This window comes from Meriones unguiculatus, chromosome X, assembly GCF_030254825.1.
Source record: "Meriones unguiculatus strain TT.TT164.6M chromosome X, Bangor_MerUng_6.1, whole genome shotgun sequence".
NCBI classification, from domain to species: Eukaryota; Metazoa; Chordata; class Mammalia; order Rodentia; family Muridae; genus Meriones; species Meriones unguiculatus.
The window spans coordinates 31,715,957-31,740,343 of NC_083369.1; the positions used below are offsets into that span (position 1 = coordinate 31,715,957).

Sequence of the window (24,387 nt, forward strand, 5' to 3'; positions counted from 1 at the left end):
CGTTGAACTCACAGAAATCTGCCTCTGCCTCCATAGTGCTGTGATTAAAGGCATGTGCCACCACCACCCAGTTCCCTTTTTCTTATTCAAACACTTATGGTAGAGTCATAAGTTCAAGTTTATCTTCAGCTACTTATTGAATCCAGATTGGGATACATGAGACCCTGTTTTTAAAAGAAAAAGTAGGGGAGGGTGCTGGCAAGATGGCTTAGAGGATAAAGGCATTGGTTGCCAAGCCTGATGATCTGAGTTCAATCCCCAGGATCCATATGGTTGAAGGAGAGAACCAACTCCTGCAAGTTGGCTTCTGACCCCCATATATTTGTTATGTCCTGTGTGCACCCATCCTTCCCCTCAACAAAAATTTTAACAAATTGAATTAAAAGGGAGGTTGGAGAGATAAATCAGTGGTTAAGAATACTGGCTACTCTTCCAGAGGACCTGGTTTCAGTTCCTCTGCACTCACATAGCAGCTCATAGCTGTCTGTAACTCCAGTCCCAGAGGAATCAAAGTGTTCCTCTCACCTGACCTACTTGGGCACTAGGCACAGACATGTATGGAAGCAAAACACTCATACATGTGAAAAAAGTAAGCAAATAAAATTTAATGAAATGGAGCTGGCCACAGAGGGGTGAGCTTTTAATCCCAGGTAGAAAGCAGACAGGTCTCTGTGAGTTCAGGGACAGCCTATTCTACACAGCCAGAACAGCCCAGATTACATAGTGAGACCCTGCCTCAAAACAAATAAGTAAATAAAATAAGTGAATAAAAGGGGCCAGGTGTGGTGGTGCTCACCTTTAGCACCAGAATTCAGAAGTCAGGTGAATCCCTGTGAACTCAGTGCCAGTCTAGGGTACATGGTGAGTTCCAAGGCAGCCAGGGCTAGTGAAGCTGCCTCCCCCCCCCCAGCCAAAAGCATATGAAGCATGTATAAACTTCATAGTATAGGGTGGTAAGCACCATCCCTAGCACTGAAGAGACCAAACACCACAATTCTAGATGTGAAATAGCTCACTGGTATACTCTTTTGCTTTTCATTTCTCCAAAAAGTAAAGAGATTTAAATATATACATTTATTATGGATTTGTACATGTTCTCTATATGGCTCAAAATATAGATATTAGTTCTTTTTCTTTTCTTATTTATTTGTACATGTTTATATATGGCCCAAAATATAGGTACTAGTTCTTTCTTTTTTGAATAGGGTCTCACTATGTAGCCCCTAAAAAGCCTGGAACTCACTATGTAGACCAGGCTGACCTGAAACTCAGTCATATATGAACCAGGTTGGTCTCAACCACACAGAGATCTACCTGCCTCTGCCTTCCTAGTGCTAAGATTGAAGGCATATGCCCCTACACCTGCTGTAGTTTCGTGTTTTTTAGATTTATTTTATGTATGAATACACACCACAAAAGTAAATGGGAGTTATAGACGGTTGTGAGCCACGATGGTTGTGAGTCTGGGAATCAAACCTAGGTCCTCTGCAAGAGCAACAAATACTCTTAACCACTGAGATATCTAGCCTTATATTCTACTTATGAGAAAAAGACTTTATATTTGTGCATCTAGTTGATGGAAGTCTTTATGTATAGTACATATACACATACCCACGGTGTCAAATATTTTTCATCTGTAAACTTCATTAATTTATTCCATTTCAATTCATGTTAAAAAAAAAAAGTTCAGTGGCTGCGCATTTACCTAGAAAGCACACAGCCATAGGTTGTACCCTCAGACTGCAGGGACAGAGACAGGCAAAAAGTTTCTCCAAGCCAAGAACTGCTAATCCCACTCTTTTGTTTAACAGAAAGGGACACCGTCCAGAGTGAATGGGCACGACTTCCTTAACTCCATACAGCCAGGCATTAATCTTATTAGAACCTGTTTTCCTTAGCTCCTAGGGTCAGGATGAGGTCAGGATTGACCTGGGTATGCTTTTCCATTCACATTCACATTTAGAGCTAAGCCCCTTAATGCCCTATAAGTGGGCCTTAAGGGAAATGGGCTCTTCTTGGGGAGTTGAAGGTTTCATCAGCGTAGGAATAGAATTGAAGGCCCACGACTGCAGGTTCGGTAAAGAACAGTGCTGCATAAGCTCTTCGTGCTGGTCCACAGAGACCAACACGGATCTTTGTCGGGTCCATTTTTGTTTTAAGAGCTCGGTCTTGGTCACAGCCTCCTTCTAATTTACGGGAACACTTAATATCAGCTGAGGTCACTTTTTTGCAGGATCCAGACCGGATGGGGAATAAAGCAAGCAAAATCAGTTAATGATAAACCAAATGCCTACAGCTAGCCCTCAGGGGGGTCGATAAGGAGCCTAGTGAATGCTCCGAGGTGACACAGTCATTACCTACAAAAGCTTCTGTCCGGTCCCTGGGGCTAAGGAATCCTTCAGATTCCTGGAGAGATGGGAAGAGAGGAACGTCCGCTTACTTTCCAGCTGTGACTGGGGTCACACTACTATGTAGAGTAGAGGGACCGCAGGGGCCAGCATTTGGCAGAGAAGGGGCTACCCCCTCCCTCCCCTTATCTTTTCCATCTTGGTTAAGGACTACAAAATAATCATTAGGAAGTGGTTTCTTGGAAGTTGAAAAATCCTTGCGTCCCAAACGTTCCAGAGCTGCAATAGCAACTGGCCTGAAAAGGGCACCCGCGAACCTTCTGCGCACGGACGTGCTTCGGCACCCCGCGCCCCTCAAACCCTGCTGCTCCTCCTCGCGATGCTGAGGCTCACTCCTCCCGGTCCCCGCCCCGATCCCGCTTTCCGATTGGAGGAACTCAGCTGCTGGCCCGCCCCGGGATTTAAAGGGCCCGCTCCGCCGCGCCGCCCTGGGAGCCACTTGCTGGTCCCGGCCTTGCGGCCTGTGGGGGAGGCTGCCCGGTGGCGACGGTGGCAGCAGTGCGTGTCCCAGGTCCCCAGGACCACGGCTTCCTTTCTGCCAGGTAGGTCTTCAGTAGTGTGCGCGCGGCTCCCACGTTCCCATCCTTAAGCTGGCCTCCTGGGCACGGATCTGTACCTCTTGTCTTGGGACCTCGACCGCATCACCTACAGGACTCCCTCCCTGGTATGTCCCCTGGCAACACTTCCACTTTCCTGCAGTCCCTCGACCAGGGCAGGGCTTTGTTGGCGGCTTTTCGCTGAGTGGGGTGAGATGAAGCTCGATAAGGATACATCCATACAAGGAGATATGCACACGGCCCCTAAGTGTCACAGACTCCCCCTTTCTGCTTTCAACACTGAGTGACTACCTTGGAAACCAAGGAGCCCACTTTTTCCGCCCCATTTGATATATAGGTCTGGAATGCATATCATTTTATCATCATTGGACCGGACTGTTCACAGCATTCAAGATACACAGGTCCTTCCTTTCCCGCGGGTCACAGTGCATCCAGAACACCCAGTGATATCACAGTTGGTGGCTCAGCCCGATTTACCTGATAGTCACATCCTCCCTCAAGCCTTCCAATTCCACCTTGGGGTTTCAGCAACTTCCAGCTGAAGCACTGAGTGCACAAGTCCAAACCTTGATTGCGAGCAGCCCTATGGACATCTTACTTCTTCTGTGTCCTCCCTTTGGCAGATCCATCTGTCCATCCATCTGTGTGGGTCCACAATGGCCACCTTCAGCCGCCAGGAATTTTTCCAGCAGCTACTGCAGGGCTGTCTCCTGCCTACTGTCCAACAGGGCCTTGACCAGATCTGGCTGCTTCTTACCATCTGCTTTGCCTGCCGCCTCCTTTGGAGGCTGGGTAAGTGCCTGCTACACTGTGTTCCACCACATCAGATTTATTCTTATCTGTCACATTCACAGCTGCCAAGCTATCCCGTACCCTGCCACATCCCTACCATCCCACATCCTGCCATGCCAATCCAAGCCCCTACAGGTCCAGCCCTACCACATCCCATTAAGCTAAGCCCCCATTCCACCACAACACATCACAAGCCACAGAGTGCCAAGCCACATCCTGTTAAACCAAGAATTGACCTTCAGCATTCCTGCACTCTGGGGTTGTGGGTCCTGAGCTGTTTATTCCAAGGTTATCAGTCAGATCCTGTAGTGCTGATGTTACAAGTATCATAGCGAAAGATAACATTGTTACAAGGTTTTAAGAGTCTGCCAAGTTGAGATTTTCACAGGGTAGGCTTCCAAAATGTTAATGTTATGATTGTCTGTAATCAGGACATGGCAAAATTTCTGGGTTCTTAGATTCCATAAAGTTTTCACAATCGTAGTAAGGCAATATCCAAATGAGAAAGTTCCAAGTCCCCAGGATTCCTATAGGATAGAGAGATTTCTGAAAACCAAAGGTTCTCCAATCTTTTTCCTTTTCATCTTAAGTGAATGTTTTCTCCCCAGGTTTATTGTTTCGGTACATAGCAAAGCTACTGAAAAGCTGAAAGAATACTAATATATATTTACATAAAATCAATCACACTTTGCCACAAGATATTGTTCCACCTTCCTACCTGTCCAAACAGCCATTATCTTTCAAAAATCATTTCAATAACCTGATGGTATCATGTCACTTTGCCCCAAGTCCTTCAGTATATGGTCCCTGAGTACAAAACACCCCCCCAACACACACACATAGCCATCATCCCCACCCCTGCAAATTTTTAATCCGGATGTAATACTATCCAACATAAATTGATAATTTTTTCTTTCAGGGTCCCTGAAATGTCCTTAGTAGATGTTGCTTTTTAAATCCAGGCCTTGCCACACATGCCAGCTCTCCAGTACCAGCTTTGGGTCCCCTTCAACCCCTTTGCCTAGACTGGGCCCTATTACCCAAGTCCTCCTTCCTTTCTTGCCAGCCCACCAACCTCCTGCTTCTTGTTTTCCCTCTCTGTCTCTCTATCTGTCTCTCTGTCTCTCCTTCTCTCTCTCTCTCTCTCTCCCTCCCTCCCACCCTAAGGGTTACCGTCTTACCTGAAGCATGCAAGCACCGTGGCAGGTGGCTTCTTCAGCCTCTACCACTTCTTCCAGCTGCACATGGTTTGGGTCGTGCTGCTGAGCCTCCTGTGCTACCTCGTGCTGTTCCTCTGCCGACACTCCTCCCACCGAGGCGTCTTCCTCTCCGTCACCATCCTCATCTACCTGCTCATGGGGTATGGGTGTGCATCCTCACCCTCACCCGGTTGGCAGAAGGCAGGCAGGTCCCCAAGGCCTTGATGAAGTGGTCCAAAATAGGATGGCATGAGATTCTAAGAAAGAGAGGAGTCAGGGACCATCGTTCTACAAGGAGATACCAAAGAGTGACGTGTGTTCCTGCAGGAGACCGGAAACCTTTGTCCTTCCATGAGGCTGTACAGGATAGGCTGAACATTGGGCTTCCCCTGGAGGAGGGGGTCCTGGGGATTTTTTTTCCTTAATGTGTTGTATGGGTCAGGAAGGCAGAACCCCTTCAATACCTTGGTGTTCCCTGTAGTGTTTGAAGCCCTAGGAGGCATAGGGCCAAGACCATCACCTTTTTTCCTCAGTGAGATGCACATGGTGGACACCGTGACATGGCACAAGATGCGAGGTGGGTAGCTCTGCCTCCCGCCTCCCGCCTCCCTTCTCCTGCTCATCTCCTAAAAGCCCCAGCCCTGACTCTTTCCTCCCTGACTTTGCCCCTTCATAAATCATCATACAGTGCAGGCCTCCCTCTTCCCCTGGCATCTATGTCTCTGTGTCTCTTTCTACCTATCATTGTGTCTCCCTTTCCTCTGACCTCACACCTGACACACCCTATCATTCATGGTGACATGCTTTTTTGTCCATACACTTGACCATGGGCCGCACACATAGGGGCCCAGATGATCGTGGCCATGAAGGCGGTGTCTCTGGGCTTCGACCTGGACCGGGGCGAGGTGGGTGCAGTGCCCTCACCAGTGGAGTTCATGGGCTACCTCTACTTTGTGGGCACCATCGTCTTTGGGCCCTGGATATCCTTCCACAGCTACCTACAGGCTGTCCAAGGCCGCCCACTGGTGAGCTCCTGGGTGGCCAGGTGGGCAGGGACTGTGGGAACCGCCATGGGGCAGTGCTCATGGATCCTTGATCCCACAGAGCAGCCGATGGCTGAAGAAGGTGGCCCGGAGCCTGGCGCTGGCCCTGCTGTGCCTTGTACTGTCCACTTGTGTGGGCCCCTACCTCTTTCCCTACTTCATCCCCCTCGACGGTGATCGACTCCTTCGCAAGTGAGCACAGCCTTCAAGGCCCCTGTTGTAGCAGTGAGGGGGTTGGGTAGAAGCCTGGGTCTTCCCAATTCTGAGCCTGTCTCTTAATGCTTCTGTCTGTCTTCTGTTACTACAGCAAGAAACGCAAAGCCAGGTAAATGAGGGCAGGTGCTGAGGGCAAGTGGGATGACCAGGGCTGGGCCAGAGCCTTGGACCAATTGCTTCCAGACATCTGAATCTGACTGACCATCTACCCCATTAAAGCACAGAGACCTCAAGTGTCTGTCTGTGGATGTCTGTTTGACCAAGATTGGTTCTGTGATTCCGTGTATGACTGACATTCCAACACTACTGTGTCTGGATGTTCTTGTGTTGTACCAATAGAAACTACTTATGTGACTGTAATGGAAAGTGACAAGTGTGTATTAGTTTGTGACTCTAAACTATAACTTGAGATAACAGTTGAATTGTTTGCCTGTGACCACTGACTCCATGCGTGTGGGACTAAGAATCCGGACTGGCTGGCTGTGCATTGTCAGTGGTGGGCTTTTGTGGCTATCAGCTAGGGTAAACCTGGATCTGTGATTATCTGGAACTCTGGTCTGCCTGTACAGCATGCAGTGTGTGTGCTTGCTTATGATTGACTCTACTAGTTTGCCTTCTTGGACTGCTTGCCACTATCTGACTAAAGGGTTATGACAAGCTGTGAGCATGTGTCTGTGTCTGCCCAGGACTGTATCTGGCTGGCTGCTAACTGTTTGATTGTGTGACTGCCTATCCTTACTCACTGGATCCTGTTATGGCTGATACTGAACAAGATTCCAAAAAGTTGCCAAGCATGTTGGCAAACTCCTTTAATCCCAGAATTTGGGAGGCAGAGGCAGGAGGATCTCTGAGTTCAAGGCCAGCCTGGTCTACAGAGTGAGTTCCTGGACAGCCAGAGCTACACAGAGAAACCGTATCTCGAAAAGCCAGGGAGAGAAAAAGGGAGTCCAAAAATTGGAATCACTTGAGCAGTGTCCTTGAGTTAAACAGCTGGGCACAAAGCCTAATTGAAGAACCTATATGTTTTGCAATGCAGGATGCTGTCTGTTTTTGACATTGTCTGTGAAATTGACAGTGTGTGTGTGTGTGTGTGTGTGTGTGTGTGTGTGTGTGTGCATGGTAGGCATTTAATTGTATCTGTATCTCACACAATTTTATTTTATTGTCTTATAAGGTGGCTAAATCTGATTAGAGAGCCCAGAGGCTAAGAACACTTTTGTCTGGCTGTGTGGCCATTTTAGTGCGTAGGGCCATGTCATATGCCAACTCACCCATTCATTTGAGCCACATGAAACCAGTCACCTGACAATGTACGTGTGTGACCATCATAGTCTGCCTCTTTTGCTACCATGTTTCTGTCTTATCTATGAAGAAGTCAGGCCAACTTCCAGGCTCTCTCTGACTCTCTTTTCTCTCTTCTCTGCTGCATTCCTGACCCCTGGGCGCCCTAGGGGCACCATGGTAAGGTGAGTCCACAAGGCTGGGATACTGTGAAACATGGGGGGGTGTCATGTCAGGGCCTGAATATAATGCCTCTCTTCCTGGCACTCTCTTCACAGGTGGCTACGAGCCTACGAGAGTGCTGTCTCCTTCCACTTCAGCAACTATTTTGTGGGCTTTCTGTCTGAGGCCACAGCCACGTTGGCCGGGGCTGGCTTCACGGAGGAGAAGGACCACCTGGAATGGTGGGGAGGGCTTTGGGGCCCCTTCTCCTACAGGGTGCTGCCTGAAGGAACTGTAGGGTGGTGGGAGGTGTTCCTGGGAAGGGAGCAGTCAAACCAAAGGCATAGCAGCTACATAGCTTGAGATACCAACTGTAATAGAATGTCTGTTTTGCCCACAGGGACCTGACAGTCTCTAGACCACTGAATGTGGAGCTACCCCGGTCCATGGTGGAAGTTGTCACCAGCTGGAACCTGCCCATGTCCTATTGGTTAAATAACTGTGAGTCACTAAGTCACCATTCCAGAAAAGTTGGTAACACAGAGCCTTTTATATGGTTGTACAGCAAACATTTACTGAGCAGCTACTGTGTGATAGGCACTGAAGATACACATCAGGGGCCCTTAGTGTATCTCAGTTTGTAGAACGCTTGCCTAGCATTCACAAAGCTCAAGACTGGATCCCCAGCATGACATAAACACTGGGTGTGTGGCACTTGCCTGTAATCCCAGCTCTATGGAGGTTGAAGCTTGAGGGTCAGAAGTACAAGGTCATCCTCAGCTACATAGAACTGTTTTAGGTCAGCCTTGGAGACATGAAATCCTGTCTCAAAAACAAGATATCTTAGGAACAACAACAAAACTGCCCACAATATTTGCTAACCTGGTAGAACTGGCAATTTGGAGGAGGGATACTAAATAAGAAAAAAATATACCACAGTAAATAGTAATAATGATGTTGAAACAGGAAGAGAGAAATAGGGAGTGGTCCGGAAATTTTACATAATTTATCCAGGGAAAATTTCACTGCCACTTCAGGAAAGATCTAAGGAAAGTGAAGGAGCAAGGAATGCAGATCCCCAAGGGAGGAATGTGGCAGATGGTGAGAACAGCAGGTGCAAAGGCCCTGAGGTGGGAGTTTGCTGGTGTGTATGACAGACCACAAGAAGGTCCGTGGTTGGGGGAATGGGAATGGGACTCCATGGTGAGGCTTTGCAAGCCTCTGAGTTGCATCCCCAGAATTGGAAGAATTAAGGTCTCTGGGCAGGCTCAGCAAGGAGGGGTAGAAGTAAGACCTGAGAGATCCTCTAGAGGCTCCTGGACCACTGAGAAGCCTTTGTCTTTTTCTCAGACTCAGACAGTCACTCTGGATTGGGCTGGGATCTGAGGAGAGTCATCTGGGTTTTAACTGTATCCCTCTGGGTTTTTTTTTTTTTTTTTTTTTTTTTTTGTAACTAGATCCCTTTGGTTAGATGGAGGAAAGGAGAGGGAAGAAAGGATGAATGAATGATAGCAGTGAAGGGGCCACTGTCACTGGTTGTGAATCATCAAATAATGGTGGCAACAGCACTTCAGAAGTGGGATTCTGCAGGAAAAAATGATACGATTTGCTAAGCGTGTGGGTGTGTGGGAAGGTAGAACTTTGCCCTGGGAACTTGGAAAGGGGGAGGGTTGGCATTGAATGACCTTGAAAAGTCTGGTTGAAGCAAGCTGGAAGAAAGGCTTGTGACATCACAAAGACTTTATCCTGAGTGGTCCCTACCAGTGACTCCCTGGAATGGCTGGTGGAAGTTCCAGCAATCTTGACCTGTTTCTCTCCCACCTGCAGATGTTTTCAAGAACGCACTCCGCCTGGGGACCTTCTCTGCTGTGCTGGTCACCTATGCAGCCAGTGCCCTCCTGCATGTGAGCAGACCTCGATCAAGGGAAGCTGGGTGGGGGTATCAGAGCCTCCTCTTCACTCTCCTTGTCCCCTTCCCCCGGGTCTCCAGGGCTTCAGTTTCCACCTGGCTGCAGTACTGCTGTCCCTGGCATTTATCACATATGTGGAACACGGTGAGTGCTGAGCCCTGTGTTCTGTTTCTGGGAGGTGGTATCCAGTGTTCCCTAAGGCTAACCTTTCCACACTGTCCAGTCCTCCGGAAGCGCCTGGCTCAGGTCCTCAGCGCCTGTATCTTGTCGAAGCGTTGTCTTCCAGACTGTTCACATCGTCATCGCTTGGTGAGGGTTCATCACGGGTAATCTTGTACCCAGCACTACCCTTCAAAAATGTCACTTCTGTCTCCGTCTTGTGTCTGTCTCTGAGTGTCCAGCCTCCTCTTCTGGTGCCTGAGCCATTCCTAAAACCTCACCTCTATTCACTGCATCTGTTTCTGTAACAGGCATTTATTGAGCACCTGCTGCATACACAACCTGGCATTCGTTCCCCCACTGAACAATTTATTGAGCACCTGATGGTTCTAGGTGCTGGAGACAGAGTGGTGAACAAAGCAGGCCAAAGTCCTGGCCCTGTGGGACAAAGATTTTAATTGGGGAGTCAGGAAAGTCAGTCAAGGCTAATCATAGTTTATCAGGTTGTGAGTAGCACTAGAGTATAAGGGAAACGGGATGGGAAGTATGGTGGTGGTGGTTTCCCTTTTCATTGGGAAGATCAGGAAAGCCTCCACGGGTGAGGCAACTTGTGAGTCCTTTAAGTAAAGGAGGTAAGGGCGGGATGCAGCTTAGGAATAGGAAAGACCCAGTGAAAAAGTCACACCCCAACATGGGAATCTTTGAGCAAAAGTGAAGAGGCCAGTGTGGCTTGAGCAGAGAGTACGTGGGAAAGGGAAAAGATGGGTCCTCTAGGTCAAGGTGGGATTTGGTTTGGTTTTGTTGTTGTTTTCATTCTGTTTGCCATAAGAAATGCAGACAACCTCACATTTGTCTCCCACCTGGCAATGATGCTCATCAACATAACCCCTGGCTCAAAGCCCCACCATTCTTGCTCCTCTGCCTGAATGCTCGCATCTCCCCCACCTGGACGCCCTCGTGGTTACCAACACCCTCGTCCTTGGATACCTCTGAGCTCCCATAAGAGGCTACTTGAACCATCTCTTTCCTATCTCGGGGTACCCTGGGCATCCTCATTCCCGGAACCCACAGTGCTGTGTGTCCCCCCTGGGCTTCCCTGCACAGGTGGTGGTGGGGGACAGTGAGCAGGTCCAGCTGCCAACTATATCTATCTGTCCCCCACAGGGCCTGGGGGTACGAGCCTTAAACTTGTTCTTTGGGGCCCTGGCTATCTTCCACCTGGCCTACCTGGGCTCCCTGTTTGATGTGGATGTGGATGACACCACAGAGGAGCAGGTGAGGTGGGGCCCTGGGCTGGGAGGTGAATCAGGGATCGCAGTTACTGTTTGGGAGAACCTTAAAGACCAAGGCAGTGAAGCCAAGCCAAGGTCATGTGTCTTAGCTTATACAAATGCCATGTTCCAACTTTCCCATTGTCTCTCAAATTTAGTCATATCGCTGGCTTTTTCCTTTTAGTAAACTGCAATATTTACTTATTTACCCTCTAAAATTCCTTCTATTGAGATAGGCTACAAAATCCAGGCTTCTCTCTTTCTCCCTTTTTAACTGTTAGGAACTGAACCTAGGTCCTGCCTCATATTAGATACACTTGTTACACCTCCTAGTACCAGGTTTTACTTTTGTTTATAGCTTTGATTGATACACGGTCTCCTGTGTTCCAGGCTGGCCCCAAACTCACTGTTTAGCCAAGGTGACCTAGAATTTCTGATCCTCCTGCCTGCACCTCCCACCTAGGATTCTTTTTTTTTTTCAATGCAGTTTATTCAGGAACATTGAACAATCCTCGGACCCCGGGGAAAGCCAGCCCACAGCTTAAATCCACCTAGGATTCTTGGCATGCACCACCACACCCAGTTTTATAGGCTGCTAGAGATGAAACCAAGGGCTTGGTGCAAGATGTTGTAAGCACTCCATGGATTTGTGTGTAAGAGAGAGAGAGAGAGAGAGAGAGAGAGAGAGAGAGAGAGAGAGAGACCGAGAATCATGTAGCCCAGACTTGCCTCAAGCTTATTATGTAGCCAAAGACAACCTTGAACTTGTAATCTTCCTACCCCCACTTCTCTTGTGCTAAATTATAGACATGGGCCTCTAGGCCCAGTTTTTGCCATGCTGGGGATGGAATCCAGGGCTTCCTGTGTGCTGTGTGCTCACTTTGCCAACTGAGCTACATCCCTAGCCCTGGGTTCTGCTTTAAAATGCTATGTTCCTTGGAATAATGATACATGTGGATAGGTGCCAGCTACCTGGGATGCTGAAGTAGGAATGTCCTGTGAGCCCAGGCATGTTGCCACCTGTGTAATATAACTGAGACCTATTTTTGAAAAAAAAAAAAAGTTCACCTTAAAATTTCTGTACATATTATGGAGACAGGCTTTCTCTGTGTAGCCCTGGTTGTCCTGGACTCACTCTGTAGACCAGGCTGGCCTCAAACTCATAGAGATCACCTACCCCTACCTCCAGAACGCTGAAACTAAAGGTATGTGCCACCACCCCTGGCTGTATACTGTTTGTTCATGTCAAGTATACAAATTTCAGGTATATTCATTTTACAATTGAGAACAATTTGAAAAGTATTTCATATGGCTGTTAAAGAATCTAAAATTTGCTTTTCTTTTAGTTAAGTTTTACTTTTTGTCTTTTTGTTTTGTTCTTTTGAGACGGGATGTCATTGTTCCCCATATTAGTCTCAACCTCCATATCCTTCTGTCTTAGCCGCTCTAATACTTGGATTTTTAAATTCTGTTGTTTTTGAGACAGGGTTTCTCTGTGTAGCCCTGGCTGTTCTGGAACTCACTGTGTAGACCAGGCTAATCTTGAAATGTGTTTTAATTCTTTTTAAAAGATTTACTTATGTTTTTGATATATATGGGCATTTTGTCTGCATCTAAGCACACCAGAAGAGAGACTCATATCCAACAGGACTACAGTTGCAGATGGCTGTAAGCCACCATGTGGGTGATGGGAATTGGATTATGGACTGCTGGAAGAGTAGCCAATGTTCCTTCCTTCTCTCCAGCCTCAATTTTTATATTGTTAATTGGAAATAAAATTTTATGTTTTGTCCTAATTAAAATCATTTTTACGGCTGGAGAGATGGCTGTGTTAAGAGCACTGTTATACTCTTCCAGAGGTCCTGAGTTCAATTCCCAGCAGCCACATGGTGGCTCACATACAAGATATCCTCTTCTGGCATGTAGGTGTACATGCAAATAGAGCACTCATATACATAAAATAAATAAATAAATATTTTTAAAAAATATTTTTAAATTTTTATTCAAATTGAGTGTAGAAAATTTGAGTGTGCCAACCCAGCATGGTGATGCATGCCTTTACCCTCAGCACTCAGGAGGCAGAAGCAGGTAGGTCTCTGAACTCAAGCCAGTCTGGTCTATAGAGCCAGTTCTAGGACAGCCAGAGTAATATAGAGAAACCCTGGCTCCTAAAAAAAAAGGTATAGAAATAAAAATATGGTGGGAGGTGTGTGTTTCTATTTTGTTGTTAGTATTTCAGTCCTGAACTCAGGCTGGCTTTAAACCTGTATGTCAAATCTGGGCCTCCCTAGTGCCATGATTACATTTGTCACCAGGCAGTGGTAATGCATGCCTTTAATTCCAGCACTTTCGAGGCAAAGGCTGGCTGGTCTCTGATTTAAAGGCCAGCCTGGTGTGCACAGCAACTTCTAGGACAGCCAGGACTACACAGAGAGCTTTTGTCTCAGGGGGAAAAAAAGATTAAATGTGTCAACCATCATGCCCACTTTGGTTTCTTTTTAGATAAAAAGAGCCTTCCTGCTTCACCCTACCAATAGATGAGATTACTGACATGTACCACCATGCCAGGCTTTAACATTTCTTAAAACATTTTAGGGCCAAGTGTGGTGATAAATGATTTTAGTCCCAGCACTTGGAGGCAGAAGCAGGTGGATTTCCTTGAGTTTGAGGCCATCCTGGTCTATACAGTAAGTTCTAGTCCAGCTAGGGCTGTATAGAGAGACACTATCTCAAACAAACAAGCAAACAAAAAATACTTTAAGACTGGGAGTGTAGCTCAGTGGTAGAGCCCTTCTCTACCATGCTTGGAATAAATGATCCTTAGCACCCTAAAACAAACAAAAAGTAAGTATTGTAGATTCTCACTGCAAAATGTCCAAGCAATCACTTGTTTTCATTTATTAACTATTTTTATCAAAGCATATCAAACATACACACAATATATTTTAATTTCTTTCCCCCATTTTTTCCCCTTGAGACAGGGTTTCTCTGTGTAGCTCTGGCTGTCCTAGAATTCACTATGTAGACCAGGCTGGCCTCAAACTCAGAGATCACCCTGCCTCTGCCTCCTAAGTGCTTCGACTAAAGGTGTTCCTTACCATGTCTTGCTTTCCCCAGTTTTTTATGTACATAACATCTTTATTCTTTTTTTATTGAAAAAAATGCAACATGGTTTACTTTGTCCCTTTTTGGTAGACACTCAGATTTCAAGTGGTTTCATATACAAATGACTTCAATCACAATCCAGCACATTCTCTTATTTTTGAAATTTTTTTTTTTTTTTTGGCATATGGAAATCAAAACCTAGGGCCTCCTGTGTGTAGACACACACACCGTCCCATTAAGCTATACACACAGCTCCTTAAAATAACCTTTAAAGAATTAAAAAAAAAAAAAGCTGTATCTGGTCACCCTTCATAAGTACATAGACCCTTCTGTTGCTTAGGTATATGAAGGAGTACCAGAACATCCCTGGGCAAAGGATGGGTTTTCCTGAGACTCACTGTCTTCGTTGAATTTCAAAACCATGACCTCTTTCTCTCCCACAGGGCTACGGCATGGCATATACTGTCCACAAGTGGTCAGAGCTCAGCTGGGCCAGTCACTGGGTCACTTTTGGATGCTGGATCTTCTACCGTCTCATAGGCTGAGGCATATGACCCTCATAATCTCTTTGAGTACCCCTCCTTAGAGTATCAACTCTGATGGGGTATAAGGGAAGGCCCTTTCTCTACTCCTTGACCCCTCTCCATTCTTGAGCCCCAAACACCCCTACACACAACAGACAAACACACACAGCCTTTCCATGCCTGTCAATCCTCACCCCACCACCAGGCACCAGGCGGGAAGAGGGTGGTCCTTGTTGAGGCCTAGGAGTGGTGGATACTTGAGAAAGGAGGGAGGAGCAGATCTGGGGCCTCCCTGCCTGCCTTCTCCCTTTTTATATGCAGTTTGTTATTGTCAAATAAAAGTAGAAATACACCATAGCCTCGTTCTTCACTGATAGGAGGAGAAAGCAAAGAAGGTTACACCACAGATAAGGGTTTGGAAACTGAAAATCATGAGGAGGGGGCAGATTGTGATCTGTTTGAGATGAATTTAAGATTGTTTACATTAAGCCAGGCATGCCTTTAATCCCAGCACTTGGAAATAAATAAGAGTATCTCTGTAAGTTCGAGGTCAGCTTGGTCTCCAAAGTGAGTTCCAGGACAGCCAGGGCAGAGAAGCCCTGTCTCGACAAACAAACAAACAAAACCAATTATTTATTTTTGGCTAATAAGCCCAGGATGGCAGGGTTCCGATCCTGCTTGCCTGGAGCAAAAACAGATTTTTGTCAGGGGAGGCTTAATAATACATGATAGAGAGTCAAGGGACCCCTATTCTGATTGGTCCAGGGTGCAGGGGGAAGGAAGAACAAGGCAGATGATGGGTTGATGCCTATTGGCCTTTAGGACCAAGGGTTGGAGGTTATAATTAAACTGACATTCTGAGATGGGTCTGTTTTCTGACTGCTGACAAGGTCTGGTTGCCCACTGGTTTAGCGTCATGCCATTCTGTTTGTCTGTTAGGAACAGGCACGGTTGAGAGTCAACAGGCCAATTGGTCAGCAGGAGTGAGAGTTCCGAATAGTTTCGATTTGAAGTAGGACCTGGTGAGAGTGCAGGCTGCTGTTAAGACCGGGAAGTTTTGAAGTCAGGAGGGCACGAGGTTGGTTTGTGCAGAAGATCTACCTGCCATTTTTTCTTTGCATTCGGACTGATGATGGGCATGGGAACCGACGGGTTGCCTACAGGAGATGAGGACCATGCAACGCTGTTTCACTGACAGATTTACCGTTTCATTAGCCTTTTATCTTGCGACTGATAAAGAGGGCAGGGAAATTGAAGTCCAGAATAGCATAGATAGGCTACTGCAGGATGCGCCAGCCAACCCGATCTGGGTCTCCACCCCACTCCTGACTTGGTCTCAGCCAACAGGGGAAATGGCACCACAAGCGAGGACAGGGTCTGAGACATAGGGAGGTTTCCTATTGGCAGAAGCCACTTTCTCCACTTCACTATTGGTCTGCTCTATTAGGAGGGGAAGCCGCGAGGGCTGGGCGGAACTGGGGCTGCTTAGGAGCCTAGTGTCTGCTTGGAAAGTCGCAGATCTGTGCTAAGAAGTCGCTCCGCGATCACGCCACCTAGGTGAGTGTCCTCCGCCCGCAAACTTGCGGAGTCCCCACATATGCCCAAGTCCTCTTTGACAGCCGCCTGCCTGCGAGCCCTGCCCTACCCTGCGCCTGCGCGAGACCCTGGCCCTAAAACCGTAGTCCAGACTACAGAAGACTGGCTCTCTGGTTGCGCAGCTGCAGTGGAAGGTTCTGGTTGTGATTGGTGGTCTGTGAGCTTGGTTCCCCTTTCTCCTGGTTAGCGCCGCCTGCCAGACCCCCACCTATGCTACTCCTGGTTTGTTGACAGCAGGGCACTCTAATTGCCTGGAGTCTTCTGCTTTTGAAATGGTGCTTAGAGTCACCGCTCTGATTGGTCGTCTCTGCAGCGCCCCCCTCCGCCCCCAGCTGCGTTTCCAGGACCTGGTGGTTGGGAGTAGTGTCCAGTTAAATCCTTGCCACTGCCCTCACGCAGTGCGCCCAGGCTATGTTCCTGTGTTTTCCCACCAAACTGAGCCCCAAGTGCTAGAGACCTGGTTTGTTGACAATGACTCGCCTACCAGACTTGACCAGGACTATCTGGGGCCAGGACTAATTCCTCTGTGCCCATCACTAGACTGTGACCCCACCGCCGCCCCAGGGCAAGAAGTACAAATCAATGTTGCTGGCTGTGCAGCCCGATGATTCCCCTCTCCCCCACCACCGAGCTTCAGGGACCTTTGCTTAGGTGCCCTGGAGTTCTTGAAACCTGCCCTATAAGAAAATGTTAGGTTAGCCAGTGCGGTGGTGCTTACCTGTAATCCCAGCACTCAGGGAGGCAGAGGCAGAAGGATCTCTTGAGTTCGATGCCAGCCTGTCTACGAAGTGAGTGTAGGACAGACAGCCAAGGCTACCCAGAGAAACTATGTCTCATGGAGAGAGAGAGAGAGAGAGAGAGAGAGAGAGAGAGAGAGAGAGAATGTTAGGATGTATCACAGTGAAACAAAGTAAGTTTATTAAAGCAGAAAAGCAAGCTGCACTTGAAGAGTAGGTGTTGGGAAACATAATGCACCTAGGTGCCCAGTAGAAGCTATGTATCTGATTTGGGGTTTTGGAAGTTAATTAATCTCTAAGTTTGTTTATTTGTTTGAATATAGTATCTTGCTATGCAGCTCTGGCTATCCTGGAACTTTGTATGTAGACCAGGCTAGCTTGGAACTCATGGCCATCCTTCAGTCTCAGCCCCCAGAATGTTGGGATTTCAGGTACGTGCTACCGAACTGTGTTAAAACTAAGTTTTAATATTAGGGAAAGTATGTGCTTGTGGACCTATTTTTTTAATCCATTGTCCTTGAAGGCGATATTGTGCAGACTTACAGATAAAGAATGTAGAGAAAACAAAGGTCAAAGGTGCAAAGGTTTATGCATATTTGGGAAGGACATTGAACTTTAGTTCAGTTTTGACAGGTATGTGCTGTTTTCCACAAAGGGGTATAGTTCTTTTACAAGTAGCTTATTTAAATATTTCAAAATCCCTGATAATCTTGCCAAGAGTGAAGAGAACCTTTTATTGTCTATTCATGTCTACTCTATAGCCTAGCTAGCTCTCCATCCTCAAGCTAAGCCCATTTCTTATTGCTTATACCTCCCAGAGCCTGGGACAAGCATTTATTCTTTATGCAACTTCATATTTAATTCTATTCTTTTTTTTCTTTAATTTATTTTGACCGCATGTAAGTATGGGTGCACAGAAGCCAAAAGAAGGTGTTGGATCTCTGGAACTGAAGTTAGAGATGATTGTGATCCACCATGTAAATGTTGGGAATTGAACTTGGGTCCTCTGCAAGAACAAATACTCAAAACCACTGATACATCCCCAGTTTTTTATATATTGGTTTTTTGAGACAGGGTTTCTCTGTGTAGCCCTAGCTGTCCTACACTCACTTTATAGACCAGACTGGTCTCGAACTCACAGAGATCTGTCTGCCTCTGCTTCCCCGAGTGTGGGGATTAAAGAAGTGCGCCACCACCACCCAGCCTTTTTTTTTATTGATGTATTATATATATATATATATATATATATATATATATATATATATTGAGTGCTCTGTCTTCATGCACACCACAAGAGGAAATTACAGATGATTATGAGCCACTATGTGGGTGCTGGTAATTGAACTCAGGAACTCTGGAAGAGCAGACAGTGCTCTTAACTGCTGAATAATTTCTACAGCACCCACCAGTTATATTCTTAAAATGCCTCAAAATTAGATTTTTTTTCTCTCTCTTTTCCTAGCCCTCCCTCTGGGACAGAGTATTTATCACTGTTTAGCCTGGCTGACCCAGAACTCACTGTTTAGACCAGGCTAGCCACAAATTTACAGAGCTCCACCAGCCTTCAACTGCTGGGCCTAAATGCATGTGACAGCAGGTCCAGCTAAAATTGGTTTGGTTTTTGTTATTGTTTGTTTTTTAATGCAGGATTTCTCTATGTAGCCTTGGCTGTCCTAGACTTGCTTTGTAGACTAGGCTGGCCTCAAACTCATAGAGATCCTCCTGCCTCTACCTCCCAAGAGCTGGCATCAAACATGTGCGCCACCATACCCAGCAAACTGGACTATTTTTAATCCAGTGTTACAAGTCATTCTGTCAAATAATAGATCCAGTTCACTTATATTTCTTGTTGCAAACTATTTGGATTTGGTTTATTTCACCATGTGCTTTCTGTTTGCCCAGGTTTTTCCGTTCCTTTTGTCTCTTTGTTTATCTACAAGCTGTCAGCGACCCATAGAAACATGACCAGCAATATGGGCCACATGCACCCATACTGGCCCAGGCACCTGAGGCTGGACAACTTTGTACCTAATGATCTCCAGACCTGGCATATCCTGGTTGGCCTATTCTCCATCTCTGGGATTCTAATTGTGATCACATGGCTATTGTCTGGTCGAGCTTCCATTGTCCCACTTGGAATTTGGCGTCGAATGGCCCTGTGCTGGTTTGCTTTGTGTGCCTTCATTCACCTTGTGATTGAGGGCTGGTTCTCTTTGTACCATGACATCCTTCTTGAAGACCAAGCCTTCTTATCCCAACTCTGTGAGTCGTGAGTTCTTGTACTATGGGAGGGAATCTTCTGGGTAGAGGTTTGCTTTGATATTTACCCACCCACCAATGGTTTCATTTTGTTTTTTAAAATTCTGTTAACTTTTTTAAAAATTTTTTATTTAACTTTTATTAATTACACTTTATTCATTTTGTATCCCCCCATAAGCCCCTCCCTCCTCCCCTCCCGGTCCCACCCTCCCCCCTTTCTGTGTGCATGCCCCTCCCCAAGTCCACTGATAGAGGAGGTCCTCCTCTCCTTCTTTCTGATCTTAGTCTATCAGTTCTCATCAGAAGTGGCTGCATTGTCAAAGCCTCTGCCGTGCAGACTGTCAAAGCAGATGCTGAGCCTGATGGCCAACTGTCGGGCAGAGTGAATGGAATTTTATGTAAGAAGTGGAAAATAGTAAGAGCTGGAGAGGACAGGAACTCCACAAGGAGAGCAACAGAACAAGAAATTTGAACACAGGGAACTTCCCAGAGACTCATACTCCAACCAAGGACTATTCATGGAGATAACCTATTAACTTCTTTTTAAAGCCTAAGCAGTTGTTATCTGTGCTGGAATTATTTTTTTATTTTTAATTTCTAAGATACATTAATTTTCATTTTATGTGTATGAGATATTCTGCCTGAAAGTATATGTTTGTGCCTTGTACATGCCCATGGGGGCAGGAAGAAGGCACCACATCCCCTGAAACTGAAAATAAGGATGGCTCGGCTTTTTTTTTTTTAATTCTTTTACTTTTGGTTTTAATTAATTTTTCTATTTTATTTTTTTGTGTATGGGCATTTTGCCTACATGAATGTCTGTCTACTTCTTCATGCATTCAATACCTGCAGAGGTCAAAAGAAGGAATTGGGACCCCTGGAACTAGAGTTAAAGAGGACTGTGAGCCACCATGTGAGCACTCTGTCCTCTGGAATAGCAGTTGGTGCTCTAAACCACTGAGCCAGCTCTCCACACATGCACTGCTCATCATAGGCTTTTATTTTTTTTCTTTTTAAGTCAGGGAGACCCTGGCTGCTTTGAAATTTGCCATGTAGATCAGGCTGCCCTTGAATTCATAGAGATCAACTGGTTCTGCCTCCCAAGTGCTTGCATGGAAGGGTATGCTACCATGCCCCACTCAATTAAGGAGAGTTGTAAGCCTCCACATGGGCACTGAACCCAGGTTCCCCGCAAGAACATCAGTTCTTTATCCTCTGCAGAGCCATCTTTCCACACCCCTAACTTACTTGTTTGTGTTGAGACAAGATCTCACTGTATAGCATTGGCTGGCCTGGAACTGGCTGGTCTTGAACTCACAGAAATTCACCTGCCTCTGCCTCCCAGGTGCAGGAATTAAAGGTCTTTGCCACCACAGTCAATATGTTAACTTTTTGATTGCACATATATTCACATGACTCAATGGCAAAACCATTTAGAGAAATATACAGTGAAAATCTGCCTTCTGTCTACCATGTCTCCCCAAAATTCCAATAATTATTGCAGGGGCAGGGGTGTAGTTTCATAATGTAGCATGGACAAGACCCTGAATTCCATCCCTATCACCAAAAAGAACGTTTCTTTCCATAGTTCATTTACATTTAAGTTACACACATAAACCTCAGTTTACTTGACTGTGAAAGGGGGTAATAGTAAATACAACACTTATTATGTAAGACATTTAGAACAGTGGCAAGCAGTATGTGTTCTTTAATTGTTCATGTTTATTATTAGCATCATTCTGCCTTTTTATGTAACTGGTAGCATAGTATATATATATACTTCCAAATGTTGCTTTTAAAAATGAGGTCATTCAAACTGGGCAGGTGGCAGCGCACACCTTTAATTCCAGTGCTTGTGGGGCAGAGGCAGGCAGGATCTCTGAAGTCAAGGCGAGCCTGGACTACAGAGTGAATTTCAGGGCTACACAGAGAAACCCTGTCTTGAAAAAACATAAAATTAAAAAAAAAAAAAAACTAGGCTACTCCTCATCATTTCACAGTTATTTGACATGTACAATACTGCAGGGTATTTCCCCCATGTCTTCTGTATGCTTGACAATATCTTTTGACCTCATGAATAAAGCTACTATTGGCATTTTATTTTACACACGCACACACATAATATGCACGTGTGTGTGTGTGTGTGTGTGTGTGTGTGTGTGTGTAGCACACATACATATACATACATACACACAGCTGTTTTCATTTAGCTTAGGTAAGTGTGTGTATATATATATATATATATATATATATATATATATATATATGGCTGGGTATTATGGCAGGTGTGGATATAGTTTTAGAGAAAATTTATAGTTTTAGAGAAAATTACCAAAGACCAGGAGTGTAGCTCAGCATTATAGTGACTACTTGGCAAACATTGAAGGCCCTGTGTTTCGTTTGGGTTGGGAGAGAACTCTAACAAACTGTTTTCAGAAATGATTATACTGTTACAATCCCGTAAGTGGAACATCAAAGTTCGGGTTTCTCTGCATCTATGGTCTGGTGTTTTCTAACTTTTAGTCCCTCTAGATGTGAGAATTCACTGTGGTTTTAATTTGCTTCTTCTTAATTACTAATGAAGCTCTGAACACATTTCGTATATTAATTGACCATTAGGAAGAGCCTTTTTAAGTCCCTTGCCTATATTGGTGTTATGGTTTGGGAGAACTGTTGCAAATACAGCCTGGGACCTCAGATATTCTCTATTACTGAGCTATATTCTTGGACCTTCTTATATTCTTATTATAGGGGGTTTAGTGGGTTGAGGCAGGACCTCTCTGTGTAACCTTGGCTGTCCTGGAACTCACTCTGTAGACCAGGCTGGCCTTAAACTCACAGAGTTCAGCTTGCCTCTGCCTCCTGAGTACTGGAATTCAAGGCAAGTGTCACCACAGCCTAGCACTTGCCATATTTTTTTTCCAGACAGCATCACATAGAGTGCATGATGGCTTTTTAGTATCTATGTATGTGTAAGCAAAGATGAACTTGAACTACATATCCTCCTGCCTCTCCCTCCTAAGTGCTAAGATTACAAGCATGCACCATCACACCTGCCTCACACTGTCCATTGTTTATGCTCATTCTATACCATATACCATGCGATCATAGCAACATTGGTCTATATCAGTATTTACACGTATTATATAAAAACATCCACCTTAGAATCAAAACTTCTACCTAAGTTGAGTAAACTTAGACATGGGGATATTATAAAGTTTGTTGCCTCACAGTGATTATCACAAATATGAGTTCCTTTTCCTGACTTGATTCTTTATGTATCTCTATTTTCCTCAGGGAAAGAGTATTCCATTGGTGATAGCCGATATATCCTGTAAGTATTTTGCCTCTGTCAGTGGAAACCTGCATTGGTTTGTGGCAGTGGTGAGTTGGAGGCACTAACGAGTACAATGATGCCATTGTCCCTCTTTTCTCTTGCAGTAATGACAACTTCATCATCTCTATGGAGACTATCACAGCTTGTCTCTGGGGACCACTCAGCCTGTGGGCAGTGATTGCCTTTCTCCGCCAGCAGCCCTTCCGCTTTGTCCTACAGCTTGTGGTCTCTGTGGGTGAGGAGAAAGCCTATACTTGACACTACAAGGGTTAATGGGGGACTCTCTAGACATGGGCACATCCCTGTGGGTAAGATCTTATTAAGTGCCCATTCAGGGGTGAGATGTGCTGAATTATAAACTCTTTAGTTTTCTGAAACAACCAAATCCCTCCATGAGCTTGCCTCTCCAGTAGGAATGTACATTTCTCTTCTTTCTCCATCACAGTTTCCTATGAAGATTACATGATGTAGTCCATGCTGCCCAAAGATCCTGGGTCCTCCAGGACCAGCACCTAAAGTGTTAGCTTTCTTTCCTTTGCTTACAAGAGCTCTCTTTAGTCTTAAAATACCAAGTTGTCATGAGATCTAGAATTTTAAGCTTGCCTTTAATTCTAGGGTGAGCTGTCCTGAGTTGAATTCTCCATGATCTTGCCAAGTATGGTGGTAAATGCTTGTTAGCCTAGCATTCAAAAGGCTAAAGTAAAGGAATTGTGTGTTTTGAGTGTTCCTAGGCTACATAGCTAGATTGACTCTCTCTCTCTCTCTCTCTCTCTCTCTCTCTCTCTCTCTCTCTCATATACACACAAACACACACACACACAAAGAGGGAGGAAGGGAAGGAGGGAGGAGGGAAGGATGGAGGAAAAGAGAGTTAGGAAGAAGGAAAGAATGGGAAAAATGAGAATTTGTACCTTGTCACCTCAGATTTCCAGCTTTGGTTTCAGAATTTGGGTTGAGCTCTGAGTCCCTGAAGAATGAGTTGGGGAATACCATGGAATGTAGTCTGGCTTAACCTCCTTGTCCTCACCAGGGCTTTTCCTTCTCTTGCCTCCTACAGGCCAGATATACGGGGATGTGCTGTACTTCCTGACAGAACAAAAGGATGGATTCCAGCATGGGGAGCTAGGCCACCCCCTTTATTTCTGGTTTTACTTTGTTTTTATGAATGGCATATGGGTGATGATACCTGGAGTCCTTGTGCTTGATTCCATAAAGCATCTCACTGATGCCCAGAGTATGCTGGACAGCAAGGTCATGAAAACTAAGAGCAAGCGTAACTAAAGAGCAATGGAGTGGGCTGGAACACTGCTGATGAGGCGTTCTTCTGACCTACCAGAAAATTCAGATTCCCCCTCCCACACATTGGAGGATCAGAACTCTGATTTGTCACTCTCAGGCTGATGACTGAGCACAAAAAGGGCCAAAGTCAGGAACAGTAGGGACTGTGTGGGGCTACTGTCAGGAACTATCATGGAAAGGATGCAAGAGAAGGTGGGAGCTCCATGATGGTGGCAATTTTCAAAACTAGGAAATAAAATATCTTTAATTATAACATTGAGAGATATTTCATTACTAATCCCAGAAATGTCAAATAACTAACCCCATAGACTTCTCCCATCACTTAATCATCCATAGGCCTCCATCATAACATAGGTAGTGTTAGTATGTATATTAAAATGCCATGCACACAATCAGTCTTAAATCCAATGAGGTTTATTGGATGGAGGGAGAAAGAGACAGACAGACATAGAAGCACAGTGGGAGGTGCACCCCAACAAAGAGAGAGTAAGGAAGAGCTCTAAGAGCGACAAAGTGGCAGGTTGGTCCTGTT

General features: G+C 45.7%; 2 protein-coding genes across 15 annotated transcripts; both read left to right on the forward strand.

The window, feature by feature from the left end:
* Positions 1-2,804: 2,804 nt before the first annotated feature.
* Positions 2,805-14,979, forward strand: Porcn (porcupine O-acyltransferase). Of its 13 annotated transcripts, none has more exons than XM_060374404.1 (16): positions 2,809-2,950; positions 3,303-3,366; positions 3,589-3,757; positions 4,996-5,117; positions 5,490-5,533; positions 5,800-5,981; positions 6,061-6,191; positions 6,307-6,324; positions 7,667-7,681; positions 7,775-7,900; positions 8,059-8,159; positions 9,486-9,562; positions 9,649-9,712; positions 9,792-9,877; positions 10,892-11,002; positions 14,547-14,979. In XM_060374404.1, the coding sequence occupies exons 4-16, from the start codon at positions 5,002-5,004 to the stop codon at positions 14,646-14,648; spliced, it is 1,173 nt and encodes a 390-aa protein (XP_060230387.1). In that variant the 5' UTR covers positions 2,809-2,950; positions 3,303-3,366; positions 3,589-3,757; positions 4,996-5,001; the 3' UTR covers positions 14,649-14,979. The 13 variants fall into 13 exon arrangements, with proteins under 13 accessions (XP_021518990.1, XP_060230393.1, XP_021518993.1 ...); XM_060374407.1 differs by having other exon boundaries at positions 2,833-2,950; positions 4,925-5,117; XM_021663315.2 differs by lacking the exon at positions 3,303-3,366 and having other exon boundaries at positions 2,805-2,950; positions 4,925-5,117.
* Positions 14,980-16,030: 1,051 nt separating this feature from the next.
* Ebp (EBP cholestenol delta-isomerase) lies at positions 16,031-24,108 on the forward strand. 2 transcript variants are annotated; one of them, XM_060374412.1, is made up of 5 exons: positions 16,031-16,184; positions 18,863-19,222; positions 22,517-22,553; positions 22,661-22,791; positions 23,614-24,108. In XM_060374412.1, exons 2-5 carry the CDS (start codon positions 18,922-18,924, stop codon positions 23,835-23,837), a joined length of 693 nt encoding a protein of 230 aa, XP_060230395.1. In that variant the 5' UTR covers positions 16,031-16,184; positions 18,863-18,921; the 3' UTR covers positions 23,838-24,108. The 2 variants fall into 2 exon arrangements, with proteins under 2 accessions (XP_060230395.1, XP_060230396.1); XM_060374413.1 differs by lacking the exon at positions 16,031-16,184 and adding an exon at positions 17,293-17,391.
* Positions 24,109-24,387: the final 279 nt, after the last annotated feature.